General features: G+C 40.6%; 1 protein-coding gene across 7 annotated transcripts in view; it reads right to left on the bottom strand.

The window, feature by feature from the left end:
* The window catches only part of tenm2a (teneurin transmembrane protein 2a), a 210,401-nt gene that overhangs the window by 107,743 nt on the left and 79,389 nt on the right, over nt 1–23,269 (bottom strand). The window contains exon 4 of one of the 7 annotated variants that reach the window (XM_079351890.1): nt 20,689–20,739. The exons of the other annotated variants lie outside the window; for them this stretch is intronic. Within the exon in view, the coding sequence (XP_079208016.1) occupies nt 20,689–20,739 (51 nt within the window). The remainder of the gene's footprint in view (nt 1–20,688; nt 20,740–23,269) is intronic. 7 annotated transcript variants of the gene reach the window in all.

The raw sequence follows: 23,269 nt of genomic DNA, 5'->3' as shown, positions 1-23,269 counted from the left end.
TTTTTCCTGCAGGTTATTTATCACTGCCATTCAGCATCATTATACCTGGCATAAGTGTGTAAGCATATATGTTAGATGTATATGTTGGCTACACAAGAGCTCCCATTCAGCCTGATTCGCTGGAGAGTTCATTCAACCTGGTGTACGGAGGGCAAGAGGATGTAAGGAAAGGATGTAAAGAGAGCAGGAGATGAATAATGTGCTAAAGGAACAAGAATGAGAGCATAAAGGTCACACAGATGGAGGAGAGCAGGGATCACGGAACAGAAAGAGAAGTAAGATCACTCCTTATTGGGTCTTTTATGCAGATTTACTCCATCTTTCCCACTTTTCATTCATCTCACTCTTCCATTTTTACTCTTAACGTTGGGTTTCTGAAACTCAAACTCAGTAGTTTAAATTGCAAGTAGTCAATTTTTTACCTTCACAGCATGCTATTTCATTCTTCTCAATTTTTCAACTTTTTGGTGCCTCACAAAACATTTTCTTCCCTCAGCGAGGGTTTTTTTTGTTCTTTTCCCCCCACTTATCTGCACGCTCCCATCCACATACCCCTCCTGTTTCTCCTCCCTCTACCTGCCCGCGGAGCTGAAACACCAAGGGAGAGCAGGTGAAGGGAGAGAGAGAGAGAGGGAGAGGGAAGAGAGGAGAGGAATACATGTAGAGAGAAGGTGTGCTATAAGGTGCCCCCATGGGTTGAACATGGTCATTTGTCATGAGGCTGAAAGCTTAAGAAAAGACTAGTTAACCTTTACAGCTGATCCCCGCGAGACACAGGAAAAAACAGAGACCAGCAAAACACCTTCAAGAGTGCACGATTCGTGCAGTCTGTGCACACACATGCATGAATGGCCCTCGCAATATGGGCCTCGGAATCCTGAATCGATAGTTGTGAACCTGCTCTGCGAGAAGCGAGAGAAGGTTACCATTTTCTCCTGGCTTCCCCTCCCTACTTTCTCTCTTTTCCCCGAACGAGAGGCCTTGTTGTCTCCACGGTCCTTTTCCCTTCCTCCTTCGGCCCCCCCAATTCTTGTCGTGCCCACACCCTGCCAGAGTAATTAATCACCTTGTGCTAATGAGCTATTAACTAATGACAGATTGACATGCCTCTGCCTGCGTGCGCATGTCTTTGTGTGTGTCAGTGTGTCTGCACTAGCATGTGTGAGTGTCGCCAGAGCCACCCTCTGCACACTAATGTGATTAATAAGGTTAAGCTCTTATTAGGGAGGGAGCACTAGGAGTATATACACACACACACATGTACACACACACACACACACACACACACACACACACACACACACACACACACAAGCCAACACCCATGAATGCAAAGATAAAAAAAAAAAATACTCCATCCACGGGGCAGACAATCAGAATGTCGGCCGGCTGGAAGTATGAATATTAATAAAACTAAGGCAAAGAAAGAAATAACATCAAATGCTTTTTACCTTTCCATACATATTCTCATTACTGAAGCTGACTCTGCTAAACACTAATCACATCTCAGGGACAAAAAAAAGGAAAGCACTGGGAGAAATGCACATCACTGTAAAATTTCTAAGAAATTTTACAGTGAGACTTTGGGTCCTCTGGACTTTGGGAATTAGGAACCTCCGACTGGTCAATAGACTTAACACAAGAAATGAGCATGTGTAAATGAAAGGCCTACAGAAAATGGTGGAATCTGCATGAATTTGGGCAATGGCAATATTGAACAACTGTGGAACAAGAGGCATTGATGACAGGCTTTTTATCGGATTTTTTTTTTTTTTTATTTTTTTTTTTACAATTTCTGTTTTACTGTTTTCTTTCCAAATTACTTGAAAACAGTTCAGTTGCATCAGCCTAATTATTATGTTTTGGGATTTTTTCATTGACTGGCATGCTTGCTCATATCCAAAGGCATATTTGAGGTCGTGATGGTTTCTGAGAATGGCACTGATACCAGAACAGTATTGGAACATTTTAAGTACAAGCTCACAACTCTTTAACTAACGAAAACCTTCAGAGCTGGTTTCAGCACCATGGACAGCGACACATTGCAGCTGCTTTATAAAACAAATGTGAATTGTCCTTACCATGTTGTCCTTGTTTCATTGGACAGGGTGATGCTCTTCTTAGTAATAAATAATCACATCTTAATCGAATGTGTACTAAACAATTACAGAGTGTAAAAAGTGACTTTGTATCACACTCCACCAGTGTTGCTTGAAACAGACAATTACATTAGCAGTCTCTACCTGGAGTCTGTTTAATCAGATGTTTTGGACTCTCACGCCTTTGCTTTCCAATTCCAAGAGAAATGTAATTAAAGAGAGATCACTTGATTCTCAGGAGGATCCTTGCACTACATAATAGGGAGACTAACCTAGCTGCATGTGTGAGCATACTTGCATCAGAGTGTGTGTATGTGCTTTTGTGTGTTTCTGACCTAACAGTGTGTCCCTCTGGAGAAGTTTTTGGCGCATACCGAGACTCATTTGCATTCTCGCCGCACTCTCATTTTTTTTCCGTGGCTTTAGAAGAGAACAGCTGCTTAATGGTCATAGCTCTTCAGAGACAGGACATTGGGAAGCACAGAGGGGGTTAGCCAGGGTTTCTGCACTGCCAAGCAGACACACACACACACACACACACGCACACACACACACACACACACACACACACACACACATACACACTGAGGCCCACACCAGGTAGAGCCTGGTTTAGCTGGGGTTCTGGGAGTGAGATGTGACCATTTAGCAGATGTTTTTCCTTCCCAAAAGTGACTTTGGAGGCTTTTCACGCTGTTGAATTTAACTACAATGGAAAACAAAGCAGTCACACATGCATTTTACTGTAGCTGATGTGACAACAAGAGATAAAACCCCTTGCTCAGTATGGTTAGAACAATATTGTTTGGACAGATAGAATTTGTGCTAATGCACAGTATGTAAACAGTAAGCCTCTTCTTGTTAAAATTGTAATTTCTAAGAACATGATGCATAATTCCCCCTCTTTAAACAACTAAAATCATTGAAATTCTATGTTTTCAGAGGAGGCAAAGATGGATGAATGACAGCAGCAGTGGAGGGTGTGTGTAAAGCCTTATTTAAAAATACAAAAAAAAGGGGATTGTGGCAGGATTTGTACGCTATCGGGAGTTTGAGTGCTTTCTCTAATTTTGGTGGCGCTCACAAATTCAAATGAGCTGTTTGAACCTCACACTGACACACTGACATGTAGCCGAGCACAACCACATCAAAAAGGCTTCATCTCCATGCTCATTTGTCTGTACGACTGGACACAGTACAGACACGCACATACAGATGTGGTGTGTTTCATGAGATGCCAGAAGAAAGGATTTGGTGAAATAAAAGAGCAGAGATGTTTATGGACTGGCAGTGCAGAGCGTGGTGTCAATGCTCTATTCAGTGAGAAAACTTAACATCTTGACCTTTAAATCTCAGAGTTGATGTTTAGGTCCTTTTTTGACAAACTGTTAACAGCATGTCACTAAGACGTGTGTACACACATCAAAACTGATTGATTGACAGGTTTATTAAACTACAAACCAAAGCCGTTTGGTTTGCATAGCTAAGACACACATGAATCATAAAACCCAGTTGATCAAATAGTAACAAATAATACTAAAAAACAAATATTGCCTTTTGACCTAAGTAGGACAAAAATAGTTTTCTGGTGATGATTAAAGAACTTAACTTCACAATATCAAGATATTATAGGATTGATAAAGTCGATCTCAAAAGAAATAACTGAAACCTGAGATGATTGGGAGCTGTGAAGATGACTGGATGGATTGTTTAATTTCAGTGTTTATAAGTCAGACACATTTGTCTCTAAAGCCTGATAAAAACTTCAGGGTGGAATGCTTTGTATGCATTATTGGTATACCTCTGGTTTCTGGTCTCTTTGCATCAATTAAGGTGTCTTGTAAGCCTGTTTTGGGCTGCGCCTTTTGTTTATGTATGACACGATAATACAATCAAATCAATCAAGTCAATCTATACATCAACTAAACAAATGAAATCCAATCAATCAGTCTTTCATGTGCACTGATTTTAAATATGATGTTGATCCTCCAGAGGCACAAGCTGTAAAATAGGATTTAATACAGTTTTTTTTCCCATAATGATCTGTATCTGTGGTTATGTCGGCAGTACTAATGGCGTGCACAAAAGTTACTTTCTGGTACTTGTGAGAAAATACTGCATGTGCCAATCTGACGAACCAATCGTGCCTCCCTGTGTCTCTGCTCGTTCTCTACCCCACACGCCACCTGAGCTAAGGTCCGCTTCTGGACCAATGGTGTTTGTGCATGTAGGTGAGGGGCGTGGCATTTGAGGGAGCACAGAGGGGGTGGGTGCAGACGGAGCGTGTGCTATTTTAAAAATCATGCTAGTTTTTTTGAAAATAACCATCCTGCACTTTAAATCAATATAAAGTGAAATGTATCTTCTTGGCTTCATTGTCAGTGAAGCGCACCTGTCCTATTGTCACCCACATTCAGAATGAATCTGTCTCATTGTGCACTGAGGAATGTTCCATGTGGACATGGAGTGTTTGCAATATTTTCAATTCATCACATTTTTCCTTCTCCGCAGCCCCACACCGTATGAAACAGAAGTGTTTAAAATTCAGACCTGTTCTCTGCATCTGTCTTTGTTGTCTGTGTTTATCGAGTTCTCCCGAGCTGGTTTTGCTACAAATACAAAAGCATCAAAAAAAAAAGAATTCAGTGTATTGTTGGCAAACTGTGGTCAGCCTGATGCAAAGTTTCAAGGCTGATTACCAACCAACACCAAGTGAGTGGAGCTGTGAGTCAAGAGAACTGAACAGCCAATAACTTTTAACAAAACTTTTGTATAAGCTCATTCTTCCTTCTTTTCCTTTGTCACATAAACTACAATGTTATTACCTGCAGTTGCTAAGTATAAAGCATGAGCTCTTCTGTGTATCACAGAAACAAAACATATTGAGTAGGAAAGGCTTGGATCATTGTTTGATTTCCCCCATCACTTTAACCTGCTTTCTTGAAATACTTTGTTTTGGATTTCTGTTGGGTTATTTTAAGATAAGAGGAGGCTTTGCATTTATTTGTCCTGTGCCAGTGCACCTCTAGCTTCCACCTCGGGCTGCACACTTCCTTCTTTCACTCTTTGCTGATCCTGTCAGACAGCGTTTCCTATCAGCGAGTATAAATCCTGCCTCTTTCATTGTGACTGGCAAACAGGCGGAGCTGCCACAACTCGGGATTAGCTGCTGAACGGCTCAAACACAAAGTGCTTGAAACTCCTGACCATAGTCAAGCTGCTGTGTGTGACATAACACTCATTTTGCAGCTCCAATTAATGTGACAAATATATATATATATATATGTATTTTTTTTCCTTCGACATGTTGTTTGTGATGAATGCCACCCTTTTATTTTCCTTCCGGTGGAGTATGAAACTTCCCTCATGGGCTCAGCGTGGCATATTTTCAGGATGCTAAGTATGCAATGGTATTTACAAAACAACAATAAAAGATGCTGTAGTCTGGCAGTGAGACGAGAGACACGCATGAATTTAAATGCCCTGATGAAAAGAGGAAATAAAACAAACAAAAAGACTCAAGGCCACCCGAATCTCAGACGCTCACATATCTGCATGATGAGGACGATGATGAGGAGCCGAGGGGGTTTTGACGAGCTAGGACAGCTCTAATGTAAAAACAAGTGACCCCCCCCCCACCACCACCATCATCCCCATGACACACATATTGGTCTTGAAGGAATACTGTAAATGTTAGCCTGGAAACATAGAAAGAAAAGGAATGTGAAGGGGAGAGCTACATCAAACATGAGAATTGATGGGCTTGTAATTTTCTCTTTTCTGCCTGATAAAGATGATGAATCCCTCTGTGGGGAATATAATCAGCCTCTAACAAAGAACACACACACACACAGACAGACACACGCACACACAAGTAGCGCTGCAACAAACCTTTCATGGGTAAGTAAACAGAACAGTACAAACAAATACAAAGCTTGTGCGGGTCCCTGTGTGACACGAAAGCACACAAGAATTCTCAGCTCAAGGAGAAGTTTTAGTGTCCATTCATTAACGACAAACATTACAGTCAGAGATTCCTCTTTATTTTTGAGCAGAAAAACAAAAGATTATTCGCAAATACACACAGAGTAATGAGATGAGATCCAATAAGAAAGCATGCATGCATTTTCCAGGAAGCAAAAGATTTATTTCCAGCTAGAGTGTGTGTGTGCGTGCATTATCTTGACAGTGTGTGTATGCGCGCACGCGTGTGTGTGTGTGTCCTTAGCTGGCTCTTCACTGGGCATGAATGCTGCCTCTTTACCAGACTGAATAGATTACAATGCCTATGCAACGCAGATCAATACGCACAAGCTATGGCCAAATTAATTGCTTGTGACAACGCAAAGAAGACCGCAAAACATGTGAGGGGAGGAATTAGCCTTGGAGGAGGAGCACTGTCACGAGTGTGTGCGTGTGTGTGTGTGTGTGTGTGTGTGTGTGTGCACTGCAGACAGCGAATTGTTCATGCTTTAAACAACCATCGTTAGTCAATAAGCAATTTCTATGAGAATGAACAGTCTATTCATTCATTACAGTACCCTTGAAATTCAAATGTTATAAAAAGGAATCAAAAAGGGAAAAATTTGAAAAAGGAGGTAGATGGAGGGAAAAGGAGGGAAAAAAGGAGAGTTTAGGGGTTTCTGTCATCATGATGGATAGATCGAGAGAAAAGGGGCTCCCAGAAGGAGAAGTGTAAAAATAGGATCGCACCTCTCCCCTGACACCTTTCCTCACTGCCCATTTATCCAATCACGAGTCTCCCATCTTCCCTCCTCCTGCTCTCCCATCACCTCTGACTCCCCCCCCCGTTCCTCTTCTTCCTCCCCTCTCGGTGCTGTTGTTCTCTGCTGTTTTCTTGATATCATCTCCAAGCATCCTTCCTTCCTCCTCTGTGTCCATTTACTCATCCGCTTACACCTACACCTGACACAGACAAAAGACGAACACCTCTCCATCCCACCGGGCTTCCTCTCCATCACGCGCCGCTGTAGAGGCTTTCAAAAATTCCACCGCACTGATCCCAGATGATACACTTACACAGTACACTTTGACTTTTTTTTTTTTCTTTCTGCAAAACCTATATTTACACCCAGGGATAACTTACAGGTCCTTTTATCTCTGCTTTCTCGCCCTGCTTTGCATTCACACTGCTCTCAGATTCAACACATTCAAGCTAGTGGCCCATCAGGGATACTAATGGAAGCCGTTCAGAGCTCCACTTACTGTCATGTGTGTCTCAAACGCCCAACAAGCAAAACAGCACTAAGGCGGGAATAACATAAGTCCTCCGGCGCAAGTTTTCTTCGCACAAGTCCCACCTACATTCTTCTTCTCTCCAATCGGATATCTATCTGTTTCTCACTCATTAACCACACCCCCTCCACCCCACCCCTCTCACCGTCCATCCATTCCTCTTCCTCTCTCTGGAGAGGAAAAACAAACAGCTGTCAGGCTTGCAGACGAATTCCAAATGACTTTGAAGGGCAGAGGGGCTGACCAACTTTCTCTAGAGAAGAGGCCGGGTGCAAACACGCGCGCGATAACGTGCATGGAAACAAGCACACAAACAGCATCAAATAAATATGGCCCCGCTCCTCGACCCGACACGCACACACATACATAGAGTGCAGCTGCTCTTTAAATCAATACTGAATCTTAAGTCAGCCTACTGTCAAGGTGAAGGCTGTTTGTGTGCAGGAAAGGGGATCTGCTGGTGGTTGTACACTTACACTCACACATTCATAGAGAGGTTATGTGCAGAAGTGGCTGGAGCTTGATCCCATGGTGATGACACTAATGCTACAAAGCTCGATAAACAGAAATTGAGCAGGTTTGCTCACTTCCTGTGGCTCAGATTTATCAAGTCCAAGTTCAAACTTTCTGGAGACACCGGCAGTCAATTTCAGCTTCGCCTGCTCGCCACCCGCGGCTCGATTTTGCTGCTCTGACTAGGCCAAGAGGAGTCGATGAATCATTTCTCATCTTATCAATCATATCTGTGTGATATCTCCCATCTTGTCTGTTGTGTGAGTCAACTCTCTATCACTGTCTGTTAGCATTCATCCATCATCGAGAAGAGACCTTTACTTTAGTCAGCGGAGCCGAGCAAAGTATTTAATCAAGACGTTTGCATCACTCTTAATTCTTTTCTGCTGTTCTCTTGCTAATAGAGTCGATAGCAAAGTCTCACTTGATTAAGAAACAAAACTTTAAATGTATAAACTAGTGTATCTTGCCTAATTAAGCCATACAGGACAACTCTATGTACAGCCGACTGAGAAATGAATGGACAACAACAACACAAAGTGTCCCAGTCTGAGTGTCACATTGTTGCAGCTTTGTGGCCACATTGTCTCAATACAAAGACTGGCAGGTAACTAACTCATGTGGCAGGTTTGGTGACTGTCATCCTGCATCGTGAATCAGCACGGTATTGACCCATGAGAGGAAATCAAAGCCTGTTCATACAGATTTACTGCTCTCTGTGCGTTTATTTATCTACTCCAGTGCCACAAAAACACCGTGAGAAAAATCTGAGCGTTGACGGTCGAGTTGTGTTGTGAAAACTGATGGACAAAAAGACAAGCCGCAATGTGATATATCAAAGGAAATGTTATTGTAGCCACCAACTATTCTGAAGAAGTAATTTGTTCTTAAAACTGATGGGTTATAATGAAGATTCTGACATTCACCAACAATTTCTTATCTGGGATTTAGCCCTTTTCAAATTATTCACTAACTTTCACAAATACATGCAATGAATATAGTCATTTAAATGATTATATCTGTAACTTTTTCATCACTTTTCAGCTTCAGATTTTAGGATAAATGAAGACTTTCATCAGACTGTAGTCATTAAAAAAACAAACACTTAGCCTGTGTGGTTTCCAGTTAAATTATCACCCACACATAACCATTTCTATTTCATCTAATGTGCTTCCTTTACTGATTATAACATTATGGTCATCATTTCTGATGATGAACTGGTGATCAAATCTCATGTATTTGTTTGTTGTGTATGGTTTGTATCCACTACAAACGCTCCTAAACATCATGTGACTGAATCAGCTGGTTAAGGCTTACATTTGAGCAGCACTTCATCCACTTAAGAAGTACTTCAGTATTTCAAATGTGGCGTCCAGTGCTCTTGAAAAGTTTAATTTGGGCATTTTCAACGTCTCCTGACTTCTCTTTTCAAATGCAACTCCTGTGTGTGTGTGTGTGTGTGTGTGCATACATGCGTGTGTGGCCTTGCAATCGCATGCCCTTATATGGGTATAAAAGGGATGTTTATGCCAATTAGGAAAAAAAAATCATGCGCAAGCCTTCAGTTTACAAGGGGCACTCTGCATTCATCAATTTTAGAAAACAGGTGAGAATAATTCTGTTGTTTTTCAACAAGCTTCCTTTAGAACACATATAAGTTATTTTGGCAGCTATTTTGGCAAAAGAGGCCTGTTATTTAAGTATGAAAAACCTCAGACAAACGAACAATGCACATGTCAGCACAACAGCCAACTGATCCTTGAATAGATTGATTATACAAAATGCATCTCCTACAGTTTCCCATTTAACAGATACATTCTGAATAGTGCCCGTCTGCTGTGCAAATAATGTACACCAATGGGATCCAATTGTAGCTGTACCAAAACACACTTTTTCATATTAATTTGGTTGAGTTCTTTCGTTTGTTGCTTTGGTTTGGTTTGAGTTCAACTTGCAGTTTTAATGCCAGCCCAAAAGAACTGAACCAAGCAGACAAACAAACGAGAGTGGGTTTGAACAGTGCCAAACAAGTTTGGTGTGAACAATTCAGCAGAAGAGCTTTGGTTACCGCTGAACACAGATCCTTGAAGTCCTCAGATCTCTACTAAAGATACAAGCCGTATCTTTTCTTCATTTGGTGTTCTGATTAATGGCAAAGATGTATAGAGACTGTCAAGACCACCGAGAACCATTCATGTCACTTCAATATTCATTAACTCTGTGACCCCTCCTGACCTGCATAGAAACTTCTGAATTGGTTTTGTCCCTTATTTATTAATTCAGACTTCTCCTTTCATTTTACCTCGACATATAATGAAATCTGCAGTGGCTTGTAACCCATGTCGTTTTTTCATAATAAATACTTCATCAAGCGTTTTTGTGTGTCTGTCTTTGGCTCCAGATAAGATCACGATGCTTGACTGGATTGAGTCTTTAGAGGGAAAAAAAATATTCTGAATCATTTTCACACATGAAATTTGTACTTGCGTCTCACAGAATTGGTTCCAACAATGGCTGACAAAATTTGATTCACTTTTCCATGCTCGTGCACATGTCTGTGTATGTGCCTGTTCATGGAGTGTGTGTGTGTGTGTGTGTGTGTGTGTGTGTGTTATTCCTGCTACGGCTTTGAGTTTTGGCAGAAAGATCAGAGAACGTGTGTGTTGTTGTGTTTGTGTGTGTGTGTGTGTGTGTGTGTGTGTGTTTGTGTGTGTGCCTGCAGAAAGAGAGAAAAAGAGAAAGAGAGAGAGAGGAAGAGGGAGAGAGCAAAGGCATGAAAGTAGGATTCTGCTCTAAGACGTTTGATGTCGAAGAACAGCGTCTGCTGTCTGTCTGCCAACTGCCAACCTTCTATCACCATCCCAACACATGGCCTCTGCAAAGTGTGTGCATTTGTGTTGTGTGTGTGTGTGCGTGTGTGTGCGTGTGTATAAGTGGCCTGATTAGGTAGGGACTTGGCTATGTGACACACTGCTACAGAGCTAGTTACATTCATAACATGCACCTCTCTGTGACACTTTCTAAATGTGTGGGCTTGAGAACGTAAAACAGGATTTGGTTTTTAACCACATGACAGAGACAGGACGAGAGACCAGGGAAACAGGTGAGTGTGTCTGTTTGTGTGTGTGTGTGTGTGTGTGTGTGTGTGTGTGTGTGTGTGTGGGTGTATTGGAAAGGGTGAGTAATCTCTCACTTTTCATACCTCTCATCCCACACCAGCATTCTTTGGATGGGTCCTTAACATACAGAGTCAAGTACACTCCGGGCTAATTGTTAACTGATGTGTGTGGTTCTGTGTGTGCATGTGTATGGATGTTTCTGGGTGTGTGTATGTAGGGTGTGGGCAACACTGTGTGTGCAGTTATAGTTCGTAGCTTGTTCCAGCATGGCTGATGTTACAGATAGCCTCTCCTGCTTCATCTTTAACTACAATTTGTTCAAGTGAAATAAATAGGCACCGCATTTGAATGTGAGAAAAAAAGAATCAAAGAGAAATTCATAAATGAAAGAAGCCTGCCTTCCATATTCAACCTCAGAAGGCCATGCGATGCTTTCATGTTGAATTTAAGTTATGTGCAAAAAAGCCGAAAATATTCAGCAGATGTATGAAGAACTAAGGGACGTGGGAACAAAAGCAATAAAAGAAAGAGAGAGAGAGAGAGAGAGAGAGAGAGAGAGAGAGAGAGAGAGGGGAGAAGAAAGGCAAAAATGAAATGTGTTGAAAAAGTCAAACACTTTTCTTTGACTAAGACTCGCAGACATGCATGCCTACGCAAACTTCGGCACGAACAAACAAAACAAAAACAGTGATTGAGGTGCTAGAATATAAAAAAAACATACAGAAATATTGGCAGAGCAAAAGGCTGAAAGATCAGGTGCATCTACAAAGCAGAGACACACAGATCTTTTTCTCTTTGCACACTTCCTGACATTTTCACTCTGATAGGGCCAGATATAGCTTTTCTGCCTCCTCACAGCTCCAAAGAACACATAAAAACACACACACACACACACACACACACACACACACACACACACACACACACACACACACACACACACACACACACACACACACACACACACACACACACACACACACACACACACACACACACACACACACACACACACACACACACACAGATGGAATACCGAGGGGGAGGAAGTTATTTTTGAAAAAAAAAAACAAAAAAAAAAAACAGTAACCAGGCGGTGGATATGTCCTGTGGCAGCAGACAAATAAGTGCTGCTGCTAGGGTGATCTCAGCACCTCAGGTCGGCAGCATTAATGAGGAGATTCACAATGCTGCTTTACCCCAGAAAGGCTCCAGAGATGGAAGAAAAGAAAAAAAGGAAGGGAGGCCTTGAATACAAATCAATATATAAGCGCATGACAACATACTTGAGAGCGAACATTAGATTACACTGAATAGATAAAGACATGCTGCGAGATTTTCACAGTGTTTCTCTTTACAGATAACCCAGTGATTTCTGCCCTCGGTCTTATATTAAGCAATGTCATGTCTCCACTGTCTTGGAGATAAAAGATCAAGCTGTATACCAATCTGGGACTGGTCGATTTATCTTTAATAGGTGAAGAGGGCTGGGTTGCATTATGCCCAGAGGTGACTGTGCATGCTAATATTGATCCAGATGGAGGACTCTCATTTGGTCCATTGTGGAGGTGTGCCACTTGATGACTGCCAGGAGGACATAAAGTGTGAATGTCATCTGAAAAGACCACAGTAACGTGCCTAACGCCACTTTTATTCTGAACAAAACGTTTTTACTTGCATTTGCAGCCACGTTTTCAAATCATGACGATAAAAAATGCTTTTGACACCTTGACTAAAAGTGGTGGGATGATAAACAAGGTCCTGACACTGATTAGTATCTCAAAATGTGCTGGATAGGAAACATTTGAAAACATTTCACATCATATAAAAATGGTTGAAAAATGCAATTTGACTCAAACCTTGTTGACAAAAAGGAAAACTAGATGCATTTTGGTTTGAAGGTTGAATAAAGCAATGTGTCCGCTAAACAGATTCCGACTTTCTCTGTGGATTTCCCATTCATATTTATGAGACTTTTTTCAAAATCAGAAATTACAGATTCCTAAGAATAACACATCACAAATCTACATGATACAATTTGTCTTAAACCTTGCTGAACATTTCTTATATTATCCTAAAGTATTTTGAACAACGTTTCTGCAGAGAGGAGTGGCAGGACAGGAGGGTCTGGACAGGATTTGCATCTCCCTCTATCCCATTTTTCAAGCTCACCACAGTCGGCAGATGGCTGTTCATCATGAGTCTGGATCTGCCGCTTTTTTTCTTGCCACTGTAACTTTGCTAAATGTTGTTTAGTGCTCGTGATGGATCAATGTTGGGTCTGTAGACGATATAAGATAACATAACAATGGGTAAAGTGTCTTGAAATAACATTCGTTATGAATTGGTGCTATCCAAATAAAGATTGATTGATTGTGTGATTTGGATGGCCTCTTGTATCCTCAGCATGAGTTCTTGTTTGCAGCATGTTAGTGGCTTGGTAAGAACGTTCCACAAACAGATATAAAGCCAACGTATTAGCACTATAGTTACTCACTTGTTGTTGTTTCAGACACTTGTCTCATGTGCATTAGACAGGATAAATCAGTGCGGCCCTGGGGCAATTTGTGGCCCTTGAGGGGATTTTTTGTGGACCCCAGACTTCAATCCAAGAATCAAAAGATTTTGGCTCGAGGCCTCATTTAGATGGAATATTTTGTTATTTTTTTGTTTCATGTTCGCGAGGGCTGAAAGAAAATGTGAGGTAGAAACAGCTTTGATGGTTTCCCACATTTTTTAACTATTAAAATGAACCTTTGCACATTTTTTTTTGCAAACAAGCAGACTGTTGTTTCACCATTTAACAACCTAAGCTAAATACAGAAAGCTTTTACAAAAACAAAATACCATTAAAGGCTTGATTCTGAGAAAAAGAAAAAAACAAATAGTTACTCACTATAATTAATTAGCATGTATTTAAGTTTTTTTTGAAGAGGTCAAAATACAAAAGGTTCCTTACAATATTATTTAAAATATTTTTTAAAAATAGATAAGATAAAAAAAAAAAAACAAAAAAAAAAAACATGTGGCACACAACAATTTTGGCCCGCAAGAAAAAAAAAGGTTTGGACACCACTGGGTTAAATGCTTTATGTAAAGGTGTATGTTATTTTCTGGTCTGAATTGTGAATTTGTCTCGAAACAGTTTACTTTAGAAATTGCTTTGACTGGCTGAATATCTGATCTCAGAGATGAGCTTGGGACATTGTACTGTATGCATTAGTATTGATTGGTGACTTGTAGCTGTCTGACCTAAAACAGATAGGTATGACTTTGCAGAGGGACCATGGGGACGGAGGCTGAAGTACTCTAGGCTGACCCATTGATCAGGCATGAAGGTGACCAGGGTGCACTATTGATTGCAACTGGTGGGACAGGTACCTCATTGCATAAAGTGGACTAAGCTTTTAGTGCTACAACCTGGAGATAAAGCTGAGTGGTGACGGACTGAAAACACTTCCCATGTGCCTATTTGCAATGTCATGAAAGCCAAACCAGCTGATAAAGATCCACAAAGTCGTATTCCTCTGTTCTCTGGGTCTGGGCTCCACTGTTAGTACAACTGATACTTGGCTAATCCATGGAAAGGGTTCTGAAAGGGAGATTTGGGACCAGCTGAGAAGCCAGGCTGCCTCCATGCTCTGTTATAGAGATGGAAGATAAAGTCAGATACTTGTCTGATGATTAGCCAGCTCTGGGTATTATGTGGCAAAACAAGAGGACTAGCACAATCAGGGGTTAGAGACTCTAATATAGATTTATTCATCTATTCTCCTTCCTCCCATTTGACTCCCCACAAAACAAAGCCAACCTATTAAAGCGGGTATTGAGTGGAGAAGAAACGATTTTAACAAAACTATTGACATCAGTGCTGCTGTTTTTTTTTTTCTTTCTGCTGAACAGTGTGGTTTTAATCGAGGTCCGTGCCTCAGCTTGGTGTCTGTACGGGGACGGAGCAAAGAGTTTGGGGCCGTGAGTGCACACATTTGAAATGCAATAAATGCATAACATAAGGTGGTGCAGGTGTCAGACACTGTTAACACCAGCCTCCGACAAGCGAACAAGTTTGACGGATCAATGCTGGTGGGAAAGGAGAAAATATACAGTGAATACAGTTTCCCTCTATATCTCAGTGAAAGAAAATAAAGGATAGATTCGCTTGGCATGAGCTGGACTATTCCTTATTTACATATTCTATAACATAGAAAACTTCTGCTATTAACTCGAGGCATGAGAACGAAAAAGACATACAGCAGAGAGTGTCCAACAAAACATTCTTTCATACATCCATCCATCATATATACCACTTTTCCCATTCGGGGTCGCAGGGGGCCTGTAGCTGATCCAAGCTGTCAGTGGGAAAGGGTCAATCACAGGGCTGACATAGAGAGATAGACAACCAGTTACACTCACATTCACACCTACAGGCAATTGTAGAGTCACCAATTCACCTAACGATTACGATACCTGTACGGTCAGGGATTCGAACCAGGAACCCTCACGCTGTGAGGCACCATGTGCAACCCTAAATGGCTTTAAATCGAATGGTGCATCCAGGAAGAAAAAAAATATTGGTGTGCTTTGTGTTTTTAACTTTCGATCTAGTGTTTCAACTTTTAAAACCTTAAAAAAAATAAAATAAAGGAACAAATTAATCAGAGAAAATTCTAGAAATAGGCTATTTAATGCTTAACAGACCTGTACTCTAACATGTGCACGTATTCTTTATGTTCTGTCAACTATGTGTGTACTGTGTTGTCTATGAAAGGGAGCTTTTCACATTAATAAATATATTGCATCTTGCTTTAAAACTTTGTGTCATACATAAACAAACACGGGTCGGCAGGGACTTGCAAAGTAACAGCATGCCATGCTTTGCCATGCTGCTGGGACACCCGCAGCGCATCGCTCTATTCGATGAGACAGCATGAAGCACAAATCAATATGGATTAAATCTCTGTATGGAGCAATGACCCAACACCCTTTTGCTGCATATAAAAGACAAATATATGAAATTTGTATATTGGATTTCAGATTTAGGATTAGATCATAGAGGAATAGTGAAAAGAAGGGGATAAAGTATCAAACTCTGAAGAGAACCGCTTTGTCAGCCCACCTCATCCCACCTGTGGGGCTTTTCCATCAAGCTGCTTAGAGCTCCGCATCATGGGGAGTCAGCACCTCATTCCACCTGCCACAACTACACTGAGAGTTAGACAAGAGCACACACACACATACACACACAGAGTGATAAAAACACCCACATAGTGACATGCTTGGTGGTGGGCCTCAACCCCCATGGCAGTGGTGAGCTTCACACAGAGCTCTGCAGGAGGCCAGAGATTATCCCCATGCTTGTAGACAGTCATAAAATGTTAATCCTCAACCATCTCTTCAACTGTACTGTTAAATCAGGATCTTCTTCTCAATCGCTCCTCCTCCTTAGTTCCCCTTTCTTAATCCATCACTCTTGCATTCCACTATTATCCCCCCTCCCAACACACACATATATTTCCAGCTCCATCTACTTTTAACTCCATCCTTTCCCTCTCGATAAACCCCTTGATCCCTGTTTCCTACTTGAAAGCGACAAGGCCTCATCCCCGTTCTCTCTTATCCCTTTCTTTGTGCTGCAGGCCCAGCCCTCGCTATCAGCCCCGCATTGATCTTCTCATCCCTAAGAAAACAAAACACCAATCAGCCTGTCATAATCACTCTGCTGGAGGAGGAAGTGCTGAACGCCGAGCACAGCTGCTACATGTTGATGTAGAGACAGTGAACAAACAAAAAAGGGAGTGTTTTTTTTTTTTTTTTTTTTTGAATGAACATTTGCTGGGTGTGTTCTATTTTTAAAATACTTTACAAAAAAGGACTCTGAAGGATTATTAACTACACTGTTGATTCCAGTCTGCTAATGATGATACTGATTCTCATTTCATTTTTATTTGTATGCAGGAACAATAAAGTGACAGCTGCTGGAACTGTTCCTTCTAAAACTGACAAAAAAACATCATTTGAATGATATCTGGTCTCCCACAGCTTCACTCCTCCATTCACTCTGATTTATGCTCATAAAATTTGTCCTCAACTGCTGGTACCTTTTTTTTTTTTTTTTACAACTTGTCTCGCAGGACTTTTCTTCAGGAGGGTTTGGCTTCTAACTTCCAAACAATAAATGCAGTTTTTGATCCGTCAGCAGTCTTCGAACTGTTACCCCCATCGTATAATGCTTTGTTGCCATGCAAAACATATGAAAGGTAACTTCAGGTCTTCACACACCTCAGCATCTTTCTAGCACAGGTGGTTTGGCAGATCCAGTAATATACATATATTCAATATTTAATATTTTGCAACACTTAAAGACATCAGTTTGACTGCTTAAAATGTAGATTTCACCAGTAAAATGTATCAGTAAATACTTTCAAAGTTGGATAAATCCCTCAAGAAATTCAGTGAAACACTTATAACATCCATTAGACATTGAGGAAGTTGAGTAAGACATCCCCAAACACCAAATTTAAAAACAAAACAAAACAGGATAACACTGATGAATTTATACTGAGCTCCAACAAACATTACTACAGGAAAAAATATTTCATTTTTCAGTTAAACAAATGTTTCTATAATTTCTATTCCATATGTTGTGTGCCGTTTGAGCTTCACTCTAATCTCAGAGCTCCTGAGAATGTGAAACAATTCAAATAACACAAACTTGCATCATACACCGATCTCTCTGAGAAGACAATGCTCTAAAGATGTGTTTATTTTTCAGCACATTTATGTTTTGAACACCTTGTTGTGATTTCAGCAGTTGGTTTCATTTTTCTTCCAGGGAATCTAGAGTGGCTCATTTTCTTGCATCTATTTTTTTCTATAGCAAAAATCATGTTTAGAAAAAATACGCCGACCGTCTATTTTATGAACTGCAGTGCAGTGGTTGAAATGCAAATATGCACATTTACATGCAGTTAAAATGTAGCTCAGAGATGCTTAGCATGCTTGAAATTGCCACTGGCTTATTTCAGCATGGTATCGTCTGCTAATTACCTGGAAGTTGAGCTGGTATGACTTTAGGAACATTAAAGCGAAAACAATTCACCCTGAGGGGACCATGAATGTTTAAATACATATCAGCAGTTTAGATGGTTGACAGACAACAACGCATATGAACTTCATGTTGAGGCTAAAGGAAGGTCCATGGATTTATAAAGTTATTTAAATCCCAGGCTGAGAACCATGAATGTATGTACCAAGCTTCACTCATTAGTGAACAAACCCAGAAACAACAAAAATACTTTGGCCATAACCCCGTTCTAGCTGATCTGTTACTTTCACTTACTATTCAAAGTTTGAAGTTTCAAACACAACGAGAAAAGCTATTTGAAAGTCTAATTTGCAGTCTATAAACTTGGTTTATATACAGTATGTAAGTCATTAAGATACAGGTGGCATTTCACAACCAGATAAACAACTGTTTATATGTGTAATAAAAAAATCCTGCACAATCATAACATTAAGCTCCAATGTGTTCAGTAGCCCATTATATATGCACAACAGAACAATGATGTGGAACCCAGTATATATGTTGATAATGGTCAGTCATTGACTAGTTTAGGTTGTTCTTTGCAGATCAGTATATTGAGCACAGACACTACAGCCTTCCTGTTCTCAAGACTGATGACAGTGTAGCTGATGTCCTCGACAGCTGCCGCTGGGTTGTACATCATTCTTTGGACAATTGACATGTGACTCTGGCTTCTTTATGAAAGTTTGACTGATGGCTCAGCGGTTATTGCATTACATTTGATACTCTGTTAAAAGCTGCTCTTTGAGAGATATGCATACAGCCAAATGGTTACCTTGTATTAAAAAAGTTGTATTCGTCCCCGTTTTAAATTCATATTTAAAAAAAATAAAAATAAAAATAAATTCTGGACTTCACATCTTGAAAAACTGCCTTTTTCTCTAATTTGGAAATAAAGTTAGGAATAAATTGGAAATTCTGTGGTGTTAGCTGAGTAGGTCTTAGTTAAAACCGAATACTTCTGGAGATTTAACATCTTAAGATGTACCAAAAATGAAATACCGGTTTAATTATAGCAGAAATGGTGGTCATAGAAGGCAAGTTTTTGATTTGTAAAGTTGTCAGCAATATAGGATCTTGGTTGAAGTGTAATTTTTGTACCAGTATAAGTGATGAACTAGCACTTATGATGTCTTCGACACATCTAGAGATCCAGATAATTAATCTGTTTTATAACACCTTCATATGCAATGACTTCACATTTGTTTTCTAAGGAAATATCAGAACAAAGGGCAAAGATATTCTCTGTGATTCTATACCATATGTCTTCTGTACGGTAAATACAATCTACCTCAAGACTTTCATTTCCAAGAAGGCTGTTAATATTTACTCAGCAGAAGCAAAGAAACTGCACGCAGTATATTTCTGACATTTTTCAACAGACAGAAAGTAATGAAATAAGGCACAGAGGGAAATTAACATCAGCAAAGATCACCTGTAATAATAACTCTGGCTCACATAAGTGTTTTAATTTAACCAGAAGAGCAGAGTTGGACTTTATAACAACAGTACTTTTACTCAAAGGTGTCAGTGTCATTAGGCTCCATTATTCATATTCAGAACATATGCAGGTCTGAACATCCGACACACTTTATAATCTATTAGGTAGGTAAGTATGTGGGAGCACAACTGTGAATATAACTGTGTGCAACAAAACACAAACCCACTTCTGTCTATCTGCTCAAGTGTGCCTTAAGATTAAAGCCCTTTACATGATTCAGAGCAGAGAATCTGTGCTGTCTTATCTCCTCAGCTCTATTCACTTTAAGGTTAGGACCTTAAGTACAAGTCTATGAAGCCTACACAATAAAAAAACAACATTTTTGCACAAGCTGTATTGCACAAGAAACATTTAACTTTCATACTGGCTTCTTTTTCGTCTTTTTACCACTCTATTCTCACTCGCGCCTTAATCCTTCTGATAAAAAAAAACCCGCTGAGAACTCTGTAATCCAATAACACAAACATTAACACTAATTCCTACTCATAGAAGAAATAAAAAAACAATCTTTGAGAGACAAATATATACGGCTGACTTTCAGTTTGTGGAACAGAGGGGTGGGGGGGAAGCACCCTCTGGGAAATTTCCCCTGAACAAGTGCAAAGAGATTAACCAGTTAGACGTGTGCTAATGAACAGGAGATCATAATGGAAGCAGCTCGTAAATGTAGATGAGGCATGTGCAAAGAAACAATGGCCCCACCTTGTATCAGATGGAAAATAGGAGAAATGTACAGAAACCAATTATTTGACTGTCCGTGTTTGCACCTACCGCTAACGTCCTGACAACTTTTTACAATGGACAAAAGAGAATGTAACGTTTCAATTGTGGACATGTGAATATAACATCTATTATGGTAATATGTGCAATCACACTTTCAAAGACAGCAAGCCTTTTGTTCCCACACAGAGGTGATGTTGTTCTCTCCCTGCTGGAGCCCAGTTAGAAGTTATTACACGGTGTAACAGTCGCTTTTATAAATCATCAACCTATGGACAAAACAGTAAATCAAACACGGACAAACACGGCACGAAAGCACATCAAACACAATCACGGACAAGGAGAAAGAAAGCGCTAAGGTGGGCAGAGTGGAAGCTACAGTCGGACTTGACTTACTGATTACATAGTCTCCAAATGGATCCTCATCCTCCTCATCATCGAGGTAAGCTGGAGGAGGAGACATTTTGGGAAAGAAAGAAAAAAAAAAAAAGGAGAAAAGAAACAACAACAACAAAAAAGATTATGACAAATCAAGAAGGAAAGCATGATTCTGAGAGTCAAAACCAAACAGAATGAAAAGATTCAAAAATGCTTTGAGTGACCAAAACGGACAAAAAGTGGAAACAAGATGGGCTTAAAAATAAGAAGTATTTTCGCCCCTCCTCCATCCCATTATTCACCTCATTCTTTCACTCTATCTAATTCCTCCTGCCTTCATTAGGAAGCAAAGCACTGACCATTAAAACTACAAAAGTAGTTCCACCATTATGCAGAGGAAAATATGATCACTCTTAATTGGCTGGAGAATTCTCAATTTGCTCTCAGTGCTCCTTCTCTCCCTCTTCCTCTCGCTCTCTCTTTTTCCTCTCTTTTATCTCTGGCAGGTCTGAAGATGGAATGAGAGGCCATTACGGCTAAATAAATTCCCTATTAGGGCGGCGGGATAGTCGTCAGCAAGTTACAAGTTGGACGCCGATGATATTTCACCACTTTTGAGACTGCCTCGTACCTGATAATAATAGTGTTCGTGCAGTGCTGACGCAGACAAAACACGCTGAACTTTTTTTTTTTGGTGTGGAATGTTTTCATTGTCATCTTTATGTGAAACTTCGCTCTCCCTCGTCTCTCCCTCTGTGTTTATTCACCATTTATGTTTTCCTCTTCTTCTCTTCTCTCCATCACTCCAGGCTGTCTCTCTTTAATGTGAGTTAGCATCCATCTACTGTGATCAATATCTCGGGGCTTTTATTAAACACTGCTCTTATGCATCTGTGTTTGTGCTAGTGCACCTGCCTTCCTTTGTGTGTCGGTCTTTGCGTGTGCGTATTATCGGCCTTCACCTCAATATCTTCCCCGGTCCAACAATATCTTTATTGAGTCGGGGATGAACAACAAAGGCTGTGAATGTTTGTTTTTTTATTCATCCCTGTGTTTGAGTATGAGCGTGGTGTTCTGTATTTTGAACACACCGATCTTTATTGATCTTGGCTGCAGGGCATTTTTACAAACCTAAGGCTTAACCTAAAGACAGGAGTGTGCACATGTGCGACTGTGTGTGCGTGCGTATGTGTGTGCGTCCATCACTACTTTGTCGTTGCAGCATGTGTAGCTCTTGCTGCATGGACAAAAAGTCCTTGAACCAGTGGGTGAAGAAGTATGGAGGCGTACATGCGGGCAAACACACAGCAATGCGCGCACACACACATACACACACAGTAATGCACAAACTCACAGTCATGTGTTTGTGAAAGCGAGCTGTCAGTGCTGCTCTCACACACCATTCATCACAAGCTACTAATTCTGTTAGACCATTGTCGAGCCTTTCGCACCCCACGTTGCTCTCTGAAAACTCAATCAGAGGCTAATGCCCCCAACCCTGCTAACACACACACAAGCTCTCACTCTCACTTTCTTACTCACACACACTCTCAGAGAGACCCCGAGGGGACAGCCGTGGTCTTAGGGGACCACACCAGTCCAAATCTATAAGTGTGGCTGTAATTTGATAGACAGGAGCGGCAAGAACCGAGTTACTGGTGAGAGTGGCTGAGGTCTGAAAAGAAAAAAAGATCTTACGATCACTGCCCTGACATACAATTAACATCTGAATTCCAAAGTATAGAGCGCTTATAATGCATAATCCAAATGATCATAATTAACCATTATCTTAATTCATCTTGATTACAAGATATTCTTATCAGTGTTGCATCAAAGTAACACATCAACAACTAATACATGGTTAATTTAGTTTGATTTATGAGGGGATTTGTGCAGTTAACTAAAAAAGAATAAAGAGGACATCGCTGGTGCAGGCACTCTGCCACCTGTGATAGTGGATTTGATTAGTTAATCAGGAATCACTCTGCCCAATGTGGCTTTTATAAAGCATAATTACAGCTCCAGCTAACCAAAAAAAAAACTTTTGAGTGCAGATGTTCTGAGTGGAATTTTTAAAAGTTCTTCTGTTTCGTCAAACAAGAGAATTAGCATAAAGTTAAACATAAATATAATAAGGAGAAAAAAAATCTCACATAATAATTTTCAAAAGGCGCAAGTGAGGGGAAACCAGGCAATGAGCATTCCCAGACAAGGGGCAGGATTAGGCAGAAAGGCCAGACTAAATTTAGCGCCACCTTTTCATTCTCTAATTACGAGATTAATACATCCTGTCAGATACGTCACAATACGACCCTATGATTTATTATCCAGTCGACCAGATGGAGAGATTGGGCCAGAGAAGGAACGAGGAGAGAGAGATGGTCTGAAAGCAGCTAATCAGCATATATGTGTGACTGGGCCTCGACTGTGGAGGGTTCAGCCTGTGTGTGTGTGTGTGTGGGTGTGTGTGTGCGTGTGTGTTTATGAAGTCGGCTGTATGAGCAAAGCCTAGATTTATTGATGGAGAACCATGTTGAAGTTGAATTAAATTCGGCCCGTTTCCTAACTGGCGGCTATTTAACGAGAGGGAATACTAAGC

The sequence above is a fragment of the Symphodus melops genome, assembly GCF_947650265.1.
Source record: "Symphodus melops genome assembly, chromosome: 9".
NCBI classification, from domain to species: Eukaryota; Metazoa; Chordata; class Actinopteri; order Labriformes; family Labridae; genus Symphodus; species Symphodus melops.
The sequence above is the reverse complement of the archived record's forward strand: the minus strand, read 5'-3'. Positions and strand labels throughout refer to the sequence as shown.